This window comes from Anabrus simplex, chromosome 1, assembly GCF_040414725.1.
Source record: "Anabrus simplex isolate iqAnaSimp1 chromosome 1, ASM4041472v1, whole genome shotgun sequence".
NCBI classification, from domain to species: domain Eukaryota; kingdom Metazoa; phylum Arthropoda; class Insecta; order Orthoptera; family Tettigoniidae; genus Anabrus; species Anabrus simplex.
In genome coordinates this window covers 1,018,653,512-1,018,668,748 of record NC_090265.1, presented here as the reverse complement: position 1 = coordinate 1,018,668,748, position 15,237 = coordinate 1,018,653,512, and the positions used below count along the sequence as shown (strand labels likewise).

At 38.4% G+C, this 15,237-nt stretch overlaps 1 protein-coding gene across 3 annotated transcripts in view; it reads right to left on the bottom strand.

The window, feature by feature from the left end:
• Window positions 1-15,237, bottom strand: part of IntS3 (integrator complex subunit 3) — a 330,648-nt gene that overhangs the window by 172,567 nt on the left and 142,844 nt on the right. For all 3 annotated transcript variants that reach the window (XM_067136962.2, XM_067136964.2, XM_067136963.2), the window contains one exon: window positions 11,240-11,385. In XM_067136962.2, coding sequence (XP_066993063.2) covers window positions 11,240-11,385 — 146 coding nt within the window. The remainder of the gene's footprint in view (window positions 1-11,239; window positions 11,386-15,237) is intronic.

Here is a 15,237-nt window from a genome sequence, read left to right as displayed (position 1 = left end):
TATTCACAATTAAGTATTTATTTATTTTCCACCTAGTCGATACAATGATTGCTTAAGGCAATTTTTAATGGTCAAAAGTGGTACATGTTTCGTATATTATCAACATCTTCAGCCACATAACACTGTTTAGATGAAAAATATATAAAATTGACAAAGTAATGCTTTAGAGGAAGTGTCCTTAAAATTAATCTTATGTTAATTTATGTTAATTTTAAGGACACTTCCTCTAAAGCATTACTTTGTCAATTTTATATATTTTTCATCTAAACAGTGTTATGTGGCTGAAGATGTTGATAATATACGAAACATGTACCACTTTTGACCATTAAAAATTGCCTTAAGCAATCATTGTATCGACTAGGTGGAAAATAAATAAATACTTAATTGTGAATCTATTGAAGTGCGATACGGACCATGAAGCTGATTTTATGTAATGTGCTTTATGTCGCACCAACATAATTATATAGGTCTTATGGTGACGATGGGATAAGAAAGGGCTACCGAATACAAGCTGATAGTGATGTGAACCATCAAAACTTACTGCAGCCCAAATGCCAACATGAATGCCTTTGATTGCTTTTAATAATCTACCCTCAATTCCATAGCTCCCTAGTACGGCTACCATTTATTCCCTCGGTACTGTCACATGCCTTCTCTAGATCTATGAAATATAAATATAACTGTCTATTCCTGTCATATTATTTCACACTTACTTGGCGCATACTGAGAATCTGATCCTGACAGCCCCTCTGCTTCCATTCATCAGAAGGTACTCTACTAACATTCCATGCTAATCTTATTACTCTATGAAGCCATTTCATCCTGCCTTTTCCATAATATTTCACCATTTCAGGTCTAATTTCATCTATTCCTGCTGACTTATTACTTTTGTAAATAATGGATGGATTATTCATGTTGTTCAGTGCTCTGGAATTTTTCGGAACTTTTACTAGATGCCGATGGTGACTTATGATCGCAGGTTTTCCAGAGTTTTACACCAGATTTCTGGTCTATACCGCATGCCTTGTAATTATTTAGTTCTTTAATTGGTTGATTTTATAAGTTCCAATATTGGGGAAATATTACAAGTCTTATAACTTCGATGTTATAAACACGTTAATTTCCGAAGTTCAAATGTCCCTGACGAATTGTAAGTCCAACAATTTCTCAAGAAAATCTACTGGTTACTGTGTTCACATAAACGAAGTGTCAACTTGCTGTCGAAAATTATACAAGTATCACGACGTTCCCGTAGAATGAACACTGAGTTCGACTTCACAGGTCGCAAATAGCATGACTGACAAGCCAGCTGTGAGCGAAGAATTTGGACTGGTTTGCTTCAGCCCGGACCGTGGCTATATTCCGTAAGGCCATGGTTACTCGCCACATCACGAGGAAAGATGTGGTTTCTTTCTCGCTTGAGAGCTCTTGAATGCCTTGATGGAATTTGTTGAGATTGACATATGTTTGCCTGCAGAACACTAGCTACACGAAGAGGTGTCTCATTTCTGTATCTTCATCGGTTAAAATGTTAGTAAATTTTTATTCTAGTACATTCGAGAGAAAGGCATACAACATGTGGCACTGATGTCACCCGCAGGTTCATCGCTCATGACATGTCCTGCTTGCCACGAGGAACTTCGTGTCAAGCTCACATAAGATGTCGGGTACATGAACACATATTACTGCCGTTCTTTTCCAAATATTCCGGCAACAACAAAATAATGTACCTGGCTAAAACAGTTCCTGGTACAATATAGATAATACTGGAATAAAGTACATCATGGAAATCACTGTAAGTACTCACTGTTAACATACAGAAAGGTCTTAATTGGGGTAATCACATTAATGAGGTTGTAAATAAAGGTTACAGGTCACTTCATATGGTTATGAGAGTGTATTTAGGGGTTGTAGTAAGGATGTAAAGGAGAAGGTGTAGAAGACTCCGGTAAGACCCCAATTAGAGTATGGTTCCAGAGTATGACACCATTACTAGTAACAGAACAGTGAACAGAGACCTCGAAATATACCTCAATAACATATGTCTTGCAAACAGTAGGTATACCAAATTCCTGGGAGTTACACTTAACAGAACACTGCCTTTTAAATAGCATATTAACAATACTGTTGCCAAGCTCAGGAAGTGAAACAATATCCTCCAGAAACTGACTGGAACAACGTGGGTTTCAAGGGTTACAACGCTTCACTGCTTGGCCCATGGACTCATGTATTCTGCAGCTGAGTACTGTGGGCCTGTTTGGTTAAACAGCCCTTATGTGAAGGAGACTGATATCCTGTTGAATAATTCCATGAGACTGGAAGCTGGAACTATGAACAGCAACCCACCCCTCCCCCGTACAGTGGCTCCCTTCCCTAAGCCACAGTTTTCAATCACAACTTTGCAGATGCAGTGCTCTTATTCGAGAATAATGTCAGATACTTCTTTCAATAACATACATGTCGGCATGCTATGTTCAAAGCACCCTCGGCTTCAACTGGCTGAAAACCTCATTGCCCATCGTTGCCAAAATTTTGTACCTAAAAGAAAATTGGTCCAAGGAATTGCAAATATTCTCATCTTTGGAACCTTGTGATTTATTTTGCATCACAGACTGTGTTCCTGGATTTAATATGTCTAGGGGTGCCTGATCAAAATTTATCCGCAGGCAGACTAAGGCGTATGTACCGGACGAGTTGGTCGTGCAGTTAGGGGTGTGCGGCTGTGAGCTTGCACCCAGGAGATAGTGGTTTCAAAGACCACTCTCGGCAGCCCTGAAGATGGCTTTCCGTGGCTTCCCAATTTCACACCAGGCAAATGCTGGGACTGTACCTTAATTGAAGCGTGCGGCCAAATAAGGGTCTATGTTACATTTTTACCCATGTTGAGTATTTGGCGGAGTAAAGGTCTATGGACTCTCCTACATGATTTCCACAAGTTATGTCCGACCTATTGGCTGAATGGTCAACGTACTGGCCTTCAGTTCAGAGGGTCCCGGGTTCGATTCCCGGCCGGGTCGAATGGCCCGGGGGCTGGGTGTTTGTGCTGTCCCCAACATCCCTGCAACTCTCACACCACACATAACACTATCCTCCACCACAATAACACGCAGTTACCTACACATGGCAGATGCCGCCCACCCCCATCGGAGGGTCTGCCTTACACGGGCTGCACTCGGCTAGAAATAGCCATATGAAATTATTATTACTCCACAAGTTATGTTAGAGAATTAACCTGTGCGGAATAAGGGTCTACGTGCGCATATGCCCTCCGCAAGGCATACTGGAGCTCTTCAGTCTTTTCAAGCTCATGTCTTGAAACACGGGGGACACTTCAATTAAGGCCACAGGCGCTTCCTTCCTATTCCTAGCTCTTTCCTATCCCATTGTTGCCATGAGACCTATCTGTGTACTATAGGTGCAACGTAAAAGGTATTTTTTTTTGCTATTTGTTTTACGTCACACCGACACAGATAGGTCTTATGGCGACGATGGGATAGGAAAGGCCTAGGAATGGGAAGGAAGCGGCCGTGGCCTTAATTAAGGTACAGCCCCAGCATTTGCCTGGTGTGAAAATGGGAAACCACGGAAAACCATCTTCAGGGCTGCCGACAGTGGGGTTCGAACCTACTATCTCCCAGATGCAAGCTCACGGCTGCACGCTCCTAACCGCACGGCCAACTCGCCTAACGTAAAAGCAAACTGTAAGGCGTATGTTGGGACCTCTTGTCAAATGGAAGAAAATTTCTTCTCCACAGTATGAATGTGGGCTGATAGGACAGATTCTTCAAGCATATCACTCAGGAATATTTTATATATATTCTTATGCAGAAAACCTGAAAGACTTCCTCTTTTTAACACCTCAGATAACTGAATATATCCAGAGTTTTTAAATTGTAGTCCTTATGAATTCAATGTATTGAACAGTCACACACTTATTGACCAGGATTACTTGATTTGAGATCTGGAAAAGATCCAAAGGAAGCAACACAATTTGTTCTGGGTGATTTCAGACAAAAGAGTAGTGTTACAGAAATGTTGCGAACATTGGGTAGGAAAGACTTTGAGTAAGGAGGTAAGCTACTCAAATAAGTGATATGTTTTGAGCGGTCAGTGGATAGGTGGTATGGAATGATATTAGTAGACAAATAAGCTTGAATGGAGTTTTTAAAAGTACAAAGGATCATAATCTATATATATAAAATAAGAGTTTTGCCTGTACATTGTTCAGAATTTGAAAATAATGGTATTTTTGTATCGGTCATGTCCCCAGTAACAAGGAAATGCACTTTTCGCTTTTCCGTAATTTCTGTCTGTCTGTCTGTCTGTCTGTATGTACACGCATCACGAGAAAACGGCTGAAGAGAATTTCATGAAAATAGGTATGTAAAGTCGGGGGATGAGCCACTACAATCTAGGCTATAAATCATTTTATGCACGCCAAGTGAAATGGTAGTTTAGGGGAAGGCCTAAAATTTAATTTTCAAATATTTATATTATTAGTGGTCTTATCGATAAATACTACATATTTATAGTTATATAGAATTAAATTTCCGATCATTTATGTCTTATACATTTTTACCGTACCGGCTATGACAACACAGATATTCATGAATTTGTATTTTTGTTGCTAAGTCCATATCAATGCCGAGCCACGAGAAAATGAGTTAACAGAATTTATTGAAAATCGGTATATAGAGTCGGGGTATAAGAAACTACAGTCTAAGCTATAAACAGTTTTATTCACCCAGGATGAAATTGTAGTTTAGGGGAAGGCACCTAAAATTAAATTTTTAAATACCTATGTTATTGGTCCTATCGAAAAGTACTACATAACAAAAGTTATAGATAATACAATTTCCGATCATTTATGTTTTATTCAGTTTTACTGTACCGACTATGATATGAGTGGTATTTCAGAGTCGGAACAAAACTAAATGTGAAGGCCTACAATATCGAAAGCGCTTAACATTGATCAACAATAACGTTACAATGACCATTGTTTGATATTCTTTGTCTCATGATGCCACTCAACTCCGATTAGTGGGATTACTGCTGCGTACCGAGTATAACAGCCTGACTGAATACTGACAGGAAATAGCTGGGGAGTTGGAAAACTTTCTTTTTTAAAATGCCATTCCTCTGGTTCATACATTTCCTGATTCTGCTGGTATGTAAAACACTGGTTTATCATAGTATTTCAGCTATTCGATCCCTACTCTGACGCGCTGTTTTGAATGAGCAGTGTGTACATTTATGGCAGAGACTCACTTAGTAATAGTAGTAGTATGCCCTGGTCTAGAATTGCAATTTACCGGGTGAGTTGGCCGTGCGGTCAGGGGCGCGCGTCTGTGAGCTTGCATCCGGGAGATAGTGGGTTCGAAACACATTGTCGACAGCCCTGAAGATGTTTTTCTGTGGTTTCCCATTTTCACACCACGAAATGCTGGGGCTACCTTAATTAATGCCACAGCAGCTTCCTTCCAACTCCTAAACCTTTCCTATCCCATCGTCATCATAAGAACTATCTGTGTCGGTGTGACGTAAAGACACTAGCAAAAAGGAATTACAATTTAGGCCGATTCCAAATTATAGCACCACAATTCACTAAATAACTCAAAATCCAATCCTGAAAAGAGCCGTTTCTTAAGAAAATCTTCTTCCTCTTCACTTTTGAAAAATTCTACATTCATTTTATTCCAAATTAGCAGTGAAGAGGGGTCTCTCCTCTGGCTTGGAGTAAAAGTTTGCCTCCAAGTCAGATAGATTTTTCCGCCACCAGCATATGAATTGAGATTTTCCGACTCATCGCGTACTCCTAGGGAACAGATTAGTAAAAGGGCACAGGTTTTGCCCTTGGACTCTCCACTGTTCGAACCCCCGCCCGCCAAAAAAGGACGAAGAGTGTTCACGGATCACGGCTGTGTGCGGCTTGGTCATTCCAGCTCTGGAGCTTTGGACTGTTAGATCGGCAGCGTAGTACTGTTCGTTAAAAGTGAGGAAATGTGTGGTTTTTCATTTGATCGAGTATTTCGTATGAAAGCATTGCTTTTAATGGCACCATTCGTACTGACGTCATTGAAATGAGCTATGTTCAGTTGGGAAAACGACTAAAACAGTCTTTCTGAGGTTGTAAAAAGGCCGTTGGAGAGCGAGTGTCTTCCATTATAATGAAAACTCCCCAACCTGATTGTGACTCATGGTAGGCAAGCGGGCCTACCATTACAATGAACATTCCCTAACCCAGTCTTCATATGAGAAAAGACGTTTGGTGACTTCCCCGTCACGTTTTTAGGGTAACATTAAAAGCTACGCAATTTAATACAATCTTGCTCACAACGTGTACACTACCTAATCTAGAATTCTGTATACAATGTAGAATTCCGTAGCGAAGCACGGGTACATCAGCTAGTATGAAATAAAATGGGAATTCAAAAGGACAATTTGGAGCAAATACTCATTTATAATAGGAAGAGGAATTAGAGATTGGAATGACTTACCATGAGAGATGTTCAACAGATTTCCAACTTCCATGAAATAATTTAAGAAAAGGTTAGGTAAACAACTGAAAGCAAATCTCTTGAAATGTAGATCAGTGGTGACTGATTTGATTTATTTTGAAAAATTCCAAGGGGGTCAATTACTTTAAAGTGCCCTAGTAATGAAACACGCTTCTGATTTGTTTACAATGTGCCTTGGTGTACCGACACAGATAGGTTTATGGCGATGATGGGATAGGAAGGGCTAAGAATGGGAAGGAAGCGGCCATGACCTCATTTTCGGTACACCTTCAGTTGCCTATCTCCAGGCTGCCGACAATGGGGTTCGAACTCTCTATCTCCCAAATACAAGCTGACAGCTATGCGACCCAAAGTGAGCAGCCACTTGCTCGATCTGACACGAGTTGCAGCAGATTATCAGGGTCCTTAAAACTAAAATCATTAATCAGAAAGGCAATGGGCCAATTGCGGAAACTGTGACTAGTTTGAAGTCTTAGACGACGTCTACTTATACAACATCTAAGTTATGCACTATGTTCAGCCAGTGTTTAGCCAGATGATGTTTAAGCTTCAATATTGGTTTGAAATTGGAAAAGGAAGTATCTTCCATGTAACTCTTTGCTTGTCACAACCAATTCAATTTGTCGGTGTGCGTGCTAAACATTAATCAGCAGTCATCTTCATGTACATCATACAAATATGGCTAAACATGAGCATGACTTGATCCCAAATAAGAATACTCTTTTGGTAGATACGAAATCTCAATATTATCGAGAATAAAGTGACACGCCATCGTATGAGGAAGTGTAGCTTTGATTATAGTGTTGTGATGGTGAGTGTAGTCTACATAGCATCGGTGAAGGGAAGAATAAATTTAGTACTGTGTAACCGAATGAGTTGTAGAGGCCATAAAGGAAATCGGACTAAACTTTCTTCCTGGAACCATCTCAGCGTGATAATATGAACTGTATGTTCCATGGTGCATAACCTCTAATTGTGATTCACTCAGGTTAAACAGTGTCCTCGGCTGTGTTTAAAAATAGCCTCTTGAACATTGGCTTTAGACAGCGTCTAAGTGATAAATAACTTCTTTGAAATGTGGCAGCCATACTTAGACATTGTTTAACGATAAATACTGTTTCTGTAATCGGCCCAGTGTGTTTCTCTGTCCACCAAATTGGTTAAAATGCCATATACTAGTCCACTCATGTTTAAGTTGTCCGACTCGTTAGCTGAATGGTCAGCGTACTGGCCTTCGGTTCAGAGGGTCCCGGGTTCGATTCCCGGTCGGGTCGGGGATTTTGACCTTCATTGGTTAATTCCAATGGCTCGGGGGCTGGGTGTATGTGCTGTCCTCAACATCCCTGCAACTCGCACACCACACATAACACTATCCTCCACCACAATAACACACAGTTACCTACAAATGGCAGATGCCGCCCACCCTCGTTGGAGGGTCTGCCTTACAAGGGCTGCACCCGGCTAGAAATAGCCACACAAAATTATTATGTTTAAGTTTTCTACTTGACATCGTTTCCTTTTTTACTCGTGATCATAACACGTTTTAACACACAATAAAAAAACGTACATGAACACCAGTCATCTGACAGACTTACGCCCAATCAATGGACTCATCACGAACGTCTCGTAACTGCTCACATTGGCTTGAGATTGAAAATCTATCTCTCTCTCCCTCTCTCTCTCTCTCTCTTATTCAAAAACTGAATACGTTTGTTCTTTAAGGTTCTTATAGTTTCCACTTCCCGATCATTCTGGATGCATTCTTCATTGTTGATCAGCTTCCCGCTTCTTCTTGGAGCTTCCTTATTGCAAACCTTAACAGTACACTAGAACTATTGTTTTCCTTGCTGCTGGCCCATTCATATTGTCGCTGCTCCATCATTATTGTTGTCATCTGCCAGTCCCGCACATTCTCAGCCTTCACTGTCACATTATATTGAGAAACTTAGAAGTGACTAATGTGATAAAATCTGAATTCAAGTCACACTTGAAAGGTAGTATGCAATTATTTACAAAGGAGGAAGCATTGATACTACAAAGTGCTAAAATTTAACCTTTTATTTTTATTTGCCTTACGTTGCACCGACACAGATAGGTCTTATGGCAACGATGGGATAGGAAAGGCCTAGGAGTGGGAAGGAAGCGGTCGTGGCCTTCATTAAGGTACAGCCCCAGCATTTGCCTGGTGTGAAAATGGGAAACCACAGAAAACCATCTTCAGGGCTGCCAATAGTGGGGTTCGAACCCACTATCTCTTGGATGCAAGCTCACAGCTGCGCGCCCCAAACCGCACGGCAAACTTGCCTGGTGAAATTTAACTATGATAATAAAGATATTTACAATAAAATACAAAATTCAAAGCTAAAAAAGCAACTGGAATTGATAACATTTCTGGGAATATACTAAATACAATGGGGTTGGGACAAGCAGTGGTAACATATCTGAAGTACTTATTTGATTACTGTTAACATGGAGGAGCTATATCGCATGAATGGAGAGTTGCAATAGTAACCCCAGTGTACAATAAGAGATAAATATACTCAAACAGAGGATAATTACAGTCTAGTCAGTTTGACATGTACTGCATGGCATTCTTTCTGGTTATATTAGACACATTTGTGAAATTATTAAATGGTTTGATAAAAGGCAGTTCAGGTTTACAAAATGTTACACCAGTGAGGCTCAAGCTGCAAGTACAGATATTTTTGATTCAGGAGGTCAGTGGACTGTATTACTATTGATCTATCCATGGCATTTGATAGGGTATAATCGGAAACCGATGATGAATATGAGGGCTATTGGACAAGAAAAAAAGAGTGAACTGGTAGCTATATATCAAGAAAAAAGAACTTGAAGAACTTGAGAATGGCCGTAGCGGAAGCATTATGAGATTCTGATGATTAAGACGGGGTTCCACAAGGCAGTATCGTTCTACCTTTGTATTGTCTTTATACAGTATATATAAAATGATATGGGTAAAGGAACAGAGTCACAAATAATGCATTCTGTGGATGATGCTATACTGAACAGAGTATAAAAAAAAGTAAAAATTGGGAGAAAAAAAAAAAAACCAACCTTGACAATGTTGAGATGGACAACAGACAATGGTATGATGATAAATAAGGTGAAAAGTCACGCTGTAAGTTTCACCAAGAGAAAAAGTCCTCTCAGTTTTAATTACTGCACAATGGAGTGAATGTACCCCACAAGGACTTAGGTGTTAACATATGGAAAGACTTTTACTGGGATAATCATATTAATGAGGTTGAAAATAAGGATTACGTAGTTTACATGGATTACATGGTTATGGGGGTATGTGGGGTTTGTAGTAAGGATGTAAAAGAGAGGATGTGTAAGTCAACAGTAAGACCCTTATGGTTCTTGTGTATAGGAACCCTTGAATCAACTACTGGAAAAGATCCAAAAGAATGCAGTGAGATTTGTTCTAGGTAATATCCGACAAACAAGTAGTGTTACAAAATTGTTACAATATTTAGTCTGGGAAGACTTCAGAGTAGGCCTAAGGAGATGTGCTGCTCAACTAAATGGTTTATGTTCCACAGGCTGTTAGTGAAAAGATGGCATGGAGCGACATTAGCAGATGAATAATCTTGGAGTTTTTTTGAAGTAGGAAACATAATAACTAATGAAGATAAATATGAAATTCAAGGCTAGACATACAAAAATCAAACACGTAGGTATAGGTAACATAATGAAAAGAAAAATGTAATCACAACTACAAAAAGAACACTAATGCATGTAGTATTACTTAAATTGTAATGGAGCATGCAGTTATTGAATATGTTTTTAAAAAAAGGACAAATTGGAGCAAATATTCGTTTATATGAAGAGGAATTAGGGAGATGTTTGATTAATTTCAAAGTTTTTAAAAATCACCAAGGGAGATGTTTGATTAATTACAAACTTTTTAAAAATTATTTAAGAAAAGTCTAAGTGAACAACTGATAGAAAATTTGCCCTTAATGCAGATCAGTGGTAAATGAAAGTAAATAAAATTCTTTTTCTAAGATAGTGGGTTCTAAACTGGCTGAAGTCAGTGGTATTTGACGGTGTTTAAATGCAGCAACTCTGAGCTGTTGACTTTTTACATGACAAAATTTCACTACCTCAGCATCCATTTATACAGGTAACGAGTTAGAACTTAACAACATTATTATTAATATTATTTATCATTTATCAAATACCTTGAAAATGTAGTATGATCAGAATTAAATTTCTATATTAGTAATGCTAGATAAAGTTTTATTTTTTTTGCTATGGGTTTAATGTTGCACTAACTCGGATACAGCAACAATAGAATAGGAATGGGCTAGGACAGGGAGGAAGCAGTCGTGGCCTTAAGGTACAGCCCTGGTATTTCCAGGCGAGAGAATGCGGAACAACAGAAAACAACCTTCTGAGCTGCCAAAGGTGGTTCAAACCCACCATCTCTCAAATGCAAGCTTACTAACACAACATACAATGCATTACAGTAGATGACATGCTTCTCACCATTCTAGAGTATCAAATAATGTGAATACAAAATTGGAAACAGGGTTTCTTTGTGAACAATAACAAATCGTCTTCCTGAAGTGAGCATCAAACAGCCAGTAACACAACTGACTATAATTACATGACATAACTTTTCCACTGCATAAAAGATCTAGTTCAAATACTAAATTTGATGGTGGTGAAATTCGAAATAAAATATGCCAACTTACTTGTCGCTGAAACCACTCCTGATAACGTTTATGGTATCCAAAACGAACTTGTGATGTAAGAAAGACAAGTTTGCGTTCCATGTCAGGTGTGAGACGAGATTGTAAGAATCTCCGCGACGTTCGAGTTTGTAGAAGTTGTAATATTCCTGTAAAAATCATATTATTCTATAAGAATACAATTCTGTACTCAGAAACATGCACACAGAAGGAAAGTGGTAGAAAGGCTGACACCAGCATATAACAAAAATAATTAATATAGTGAGGGGAAATGTCCCCCAAAAATAAAGATTGGCCATAAAATCAAAACAACTTGCCTTGGTTTTGCCGACGATTTAGCATTACTAGCAGTTGACATAAAAGACGCAAAAGTCCAGATATCATAACTTCAAAATATTGCAAATAAAATTGGCCTCAAAATTATCAACTGAAAAAAACAGAAATTATGCCCCAAAAATCAACACAACTAAAAGAACTTACCATATATGGTAATAAAATCAAAACAGTAACTCAATTTAAATATCTTGGAGAAGTAATAGCACATAACCCAAATGAAACAATCTCAATCCAAACAAGAACAAATAGATTAGCTAAAGCACAAAAATTAACATGGGACATCAACAAAAAGAAATGTCTATCAATAAATGCAAAAATAAAACACTACAACACAATTATAAAACCAGAAGCTACATATGCAGCAGAAACACTTTTTCACCTGAGTGAACAATCAAAGACTGACAGACTTCAGAAACTGAGAGGAGGATTGGAAGAACCTGCATCAACAAAAAATACCAGAAAGATGGACAGTGGCAGATAATACCTAACAAAGTCATGTACAAAGAGCTAGAACCCATTACAGATACTATGTGTAAGAGGAGACTGGGATTCTTTGGACATATCATGAGGATGCAGGATTCGAGACTTCTGAAACAACTAGTACAACACAATCTCGTCTCAAAAAATACCACAACAGGATGTATATGGATCAGAGAAGTAAGAGAGGATCTGAAGGAAATAGGCCTTACAACAGAAGACACCACAAATAAGATACAAAATACAAAACTGAAGAACACAAACCTCCACTTTGCCTTTATGCAAAACAAACCCACAACGTGCACATTTTCAACCGAGGAAAGGGCACAAAGATCGAAGCGTCTGAAGAAGTACTGGGAGGACCGCAAAGCCCGAACAATCCCTTCAAAGAAACCTGAATGATGGACTGATTAAAGTGATCCTATGCAGTCATAAAACAAGAAGAAGAAGTAGTGAGGGGATTAATTCAACATTGTGGTACATAGTCTTTCCTGATAATTAACACTGACAAAATAACAACCAATACTATGTATGTGAATCTACTAATCTATATAAATAAAGTTGTAGGGGTTCCGCTGTCTGTAATTTAGTTTGTTTTTCCAATTTTTCAGTTATTTATCCATTTTAGGTAAACTCAAGACCGAATCTGTGCTTTTTATTTTTCGTGTCTGTTTGCCTGTTCCACCATCACGGCGAAACGGCTGAATAGATCTTGACCAAACATCACATTTAGAGTATACTCATCCTGTGGAAGGTTTTGATATGCATACGATTTAAAAATCTTTGAATAGGAAAACCAGAACAGTTTTCCTTCATTTTCTCCTATACTGTTGCTTTTCTGTAAAATCCGTGGACTGCATGTGAAGTGTCTCTTCATTATAAACAACTTTTGTTATGTTCATAATTTAGCTTACTCTTCAAATGACGGAGAAAGTGACTATTTTCTGCGGGTATCATGCTCTGCATTGAGTGACCGACAGACCGACAACGAACCTACAGGTTACCATGGCAACGTCTCCGACTGCTTGTCAGCAGGGAAGTAACATATTGCCATTTACGTCATCATTCCTGTAAACTCGTGGGTGTTCCTCACATAAAAAGCAAGAGAGACGTCAATCAGCCATTCTGCGGGATATTAGCCGAATATTGTTGGAGGTTATAACAGTCCTCGAATAGCTTAAGTAATAACACCATAAGTCATCTTCTTATCTGTTTACCTAAGAATCCCTTCGCCTAAATTTCTCCTCTGTTACTGCTTTCTTATATCCGTAACTCATACCTTCATAATTTATTGAGGGACATTTGATTTTCCAATACATCCACTTGGTATTTACATATTTGTCATATCCAGCTGTCCTCAGATATAATCCTATTTTCTATTAATTTCAACTTTCTTAACTGTATTACTTTCTTCCTTAATTACTCTGCATGTATGCGAGTGCAAATCCTGAAACCTGGAAACTCTCTTCTTTGAGGAAACATTCCAAGCCATGTATATCATTTTCAGTGCCAGAAAATATGGAAATATGGATGCAATTTTAATGACAATGCAGACCTTCGTTTCGGAACAATTGGTAGCTCGACGGTAAGTCTTATTACAAAACAGATAGCACAATCCCTGTTCTATTTGTAGAGATCAACCACTTTGGTCTTATGACTTACTGTCCTGTCTCGATTATTGATATGTTAGATGGCACTTCATTTCTAGATTATAATCAAACCTTTCGAACTCGATTGTGATTGGCAGTAGGAAATGTGGCCTTCCATTATCCTCAAAACTTTCTCAATGCCTGCCTTACATCAGAAACAATGTATTATGACCTTCCTGTTTTGTTTCTAGTAAAGCGCTAAGAGGCATGCAATTTAATTTTTAATCTTACTCACTGCCTTTACGGTAATTTACAAAGGAATCCATGTACAATGTAGAATACTGTAGCGAAGCACGGGTACATTTGCTAGTAAAAAATAAGAGGCTATTTCAATTTCTTAGATATTTAAATTCTCATGGTAACAACAAAAGGTATAACTGCCAATAAGCCCTTCAACTCACTATAGCAAAAAGCCCCATAATTGTCTCCACCAATAACTTCAGCCTCAACGTCTAGAAAAAACTCAAGGACATACTGGCACTTCTTCACAATTTGCAAAAGATCCTTGCAATACAGAAGTCAGGAAAATCCAAAGAAACCCAAGTAAGCAAGTATCTTCAGTTCAACTTGAGGAGTTTTATGGTCAGTTAACCTAGGTAAATTATAAAGCATAATCTATTTTATGCTACCATCTCCAGTTTTGGCCACCAATGTCCTTAAGGCACATGAAAATGCCGTATGTGTGTTAAAGTATTAGTGTGACAAGTTGTTCTTTTCTTTAGAATCAGTCTGAATACCTTCTTGTAGTACACTAAAACATGCAAGCAGGCAATGATGTTCATTTCTGCATATATAAGCTTTCTCATCTGACAAACCTGGCAAGAAAAATTATATTTTGTAATGATATGGTGAACAACTTTCTTCCTAAATACCTAGAAGTGACACCAGATCTCACAGCAGGACAGCATAGACTGGCAGGATCTGTTGAGCGTGATATCTTCACAACAGTCTCCCATATCTTTGGCTACTTTCAGAATGGAGAACAGAAGTTTGATATCTTGCGTATTATTTATGTTTTGAAGGAGTAAATTAATTTAAAAGAATCAGTGGCAGCTTCATAAGCCAACTTAAATGTGTTTAGTCGAAAGACTACAGCAAGGAATGATCACGTCACTGGTCACTGGTCACCAGTGGACAGACGGGTGGGGAAGGGAGAGGGGTATTTCAAGAAATTTCATCCTATCAACATTTTTTATACGATAAAGGTTACCCTATTGAAAATTAATTTCTAAAGTGTTTTTCGTCTTGAACATTTCTTTCTAAACCTAATATTATGGGAGATATTTTGAAGTTTTTATTTCACACTTCCTTACAAGGCAGTGTTCCTATTTGAATTTCCAAACAAAAAGGCACTGTAAACTTTCATCACCTTGGACTAAATGCCAATTGTCAACAGCTAACAGTTATTGCGTGATACTGGAGCATACATACATACATACATACATACATACATACATACATACATACATACATACATACATACATACATACATACGACATAAAACAATGTTTTCGCCATTTAATATCAAGAAGTCTGAA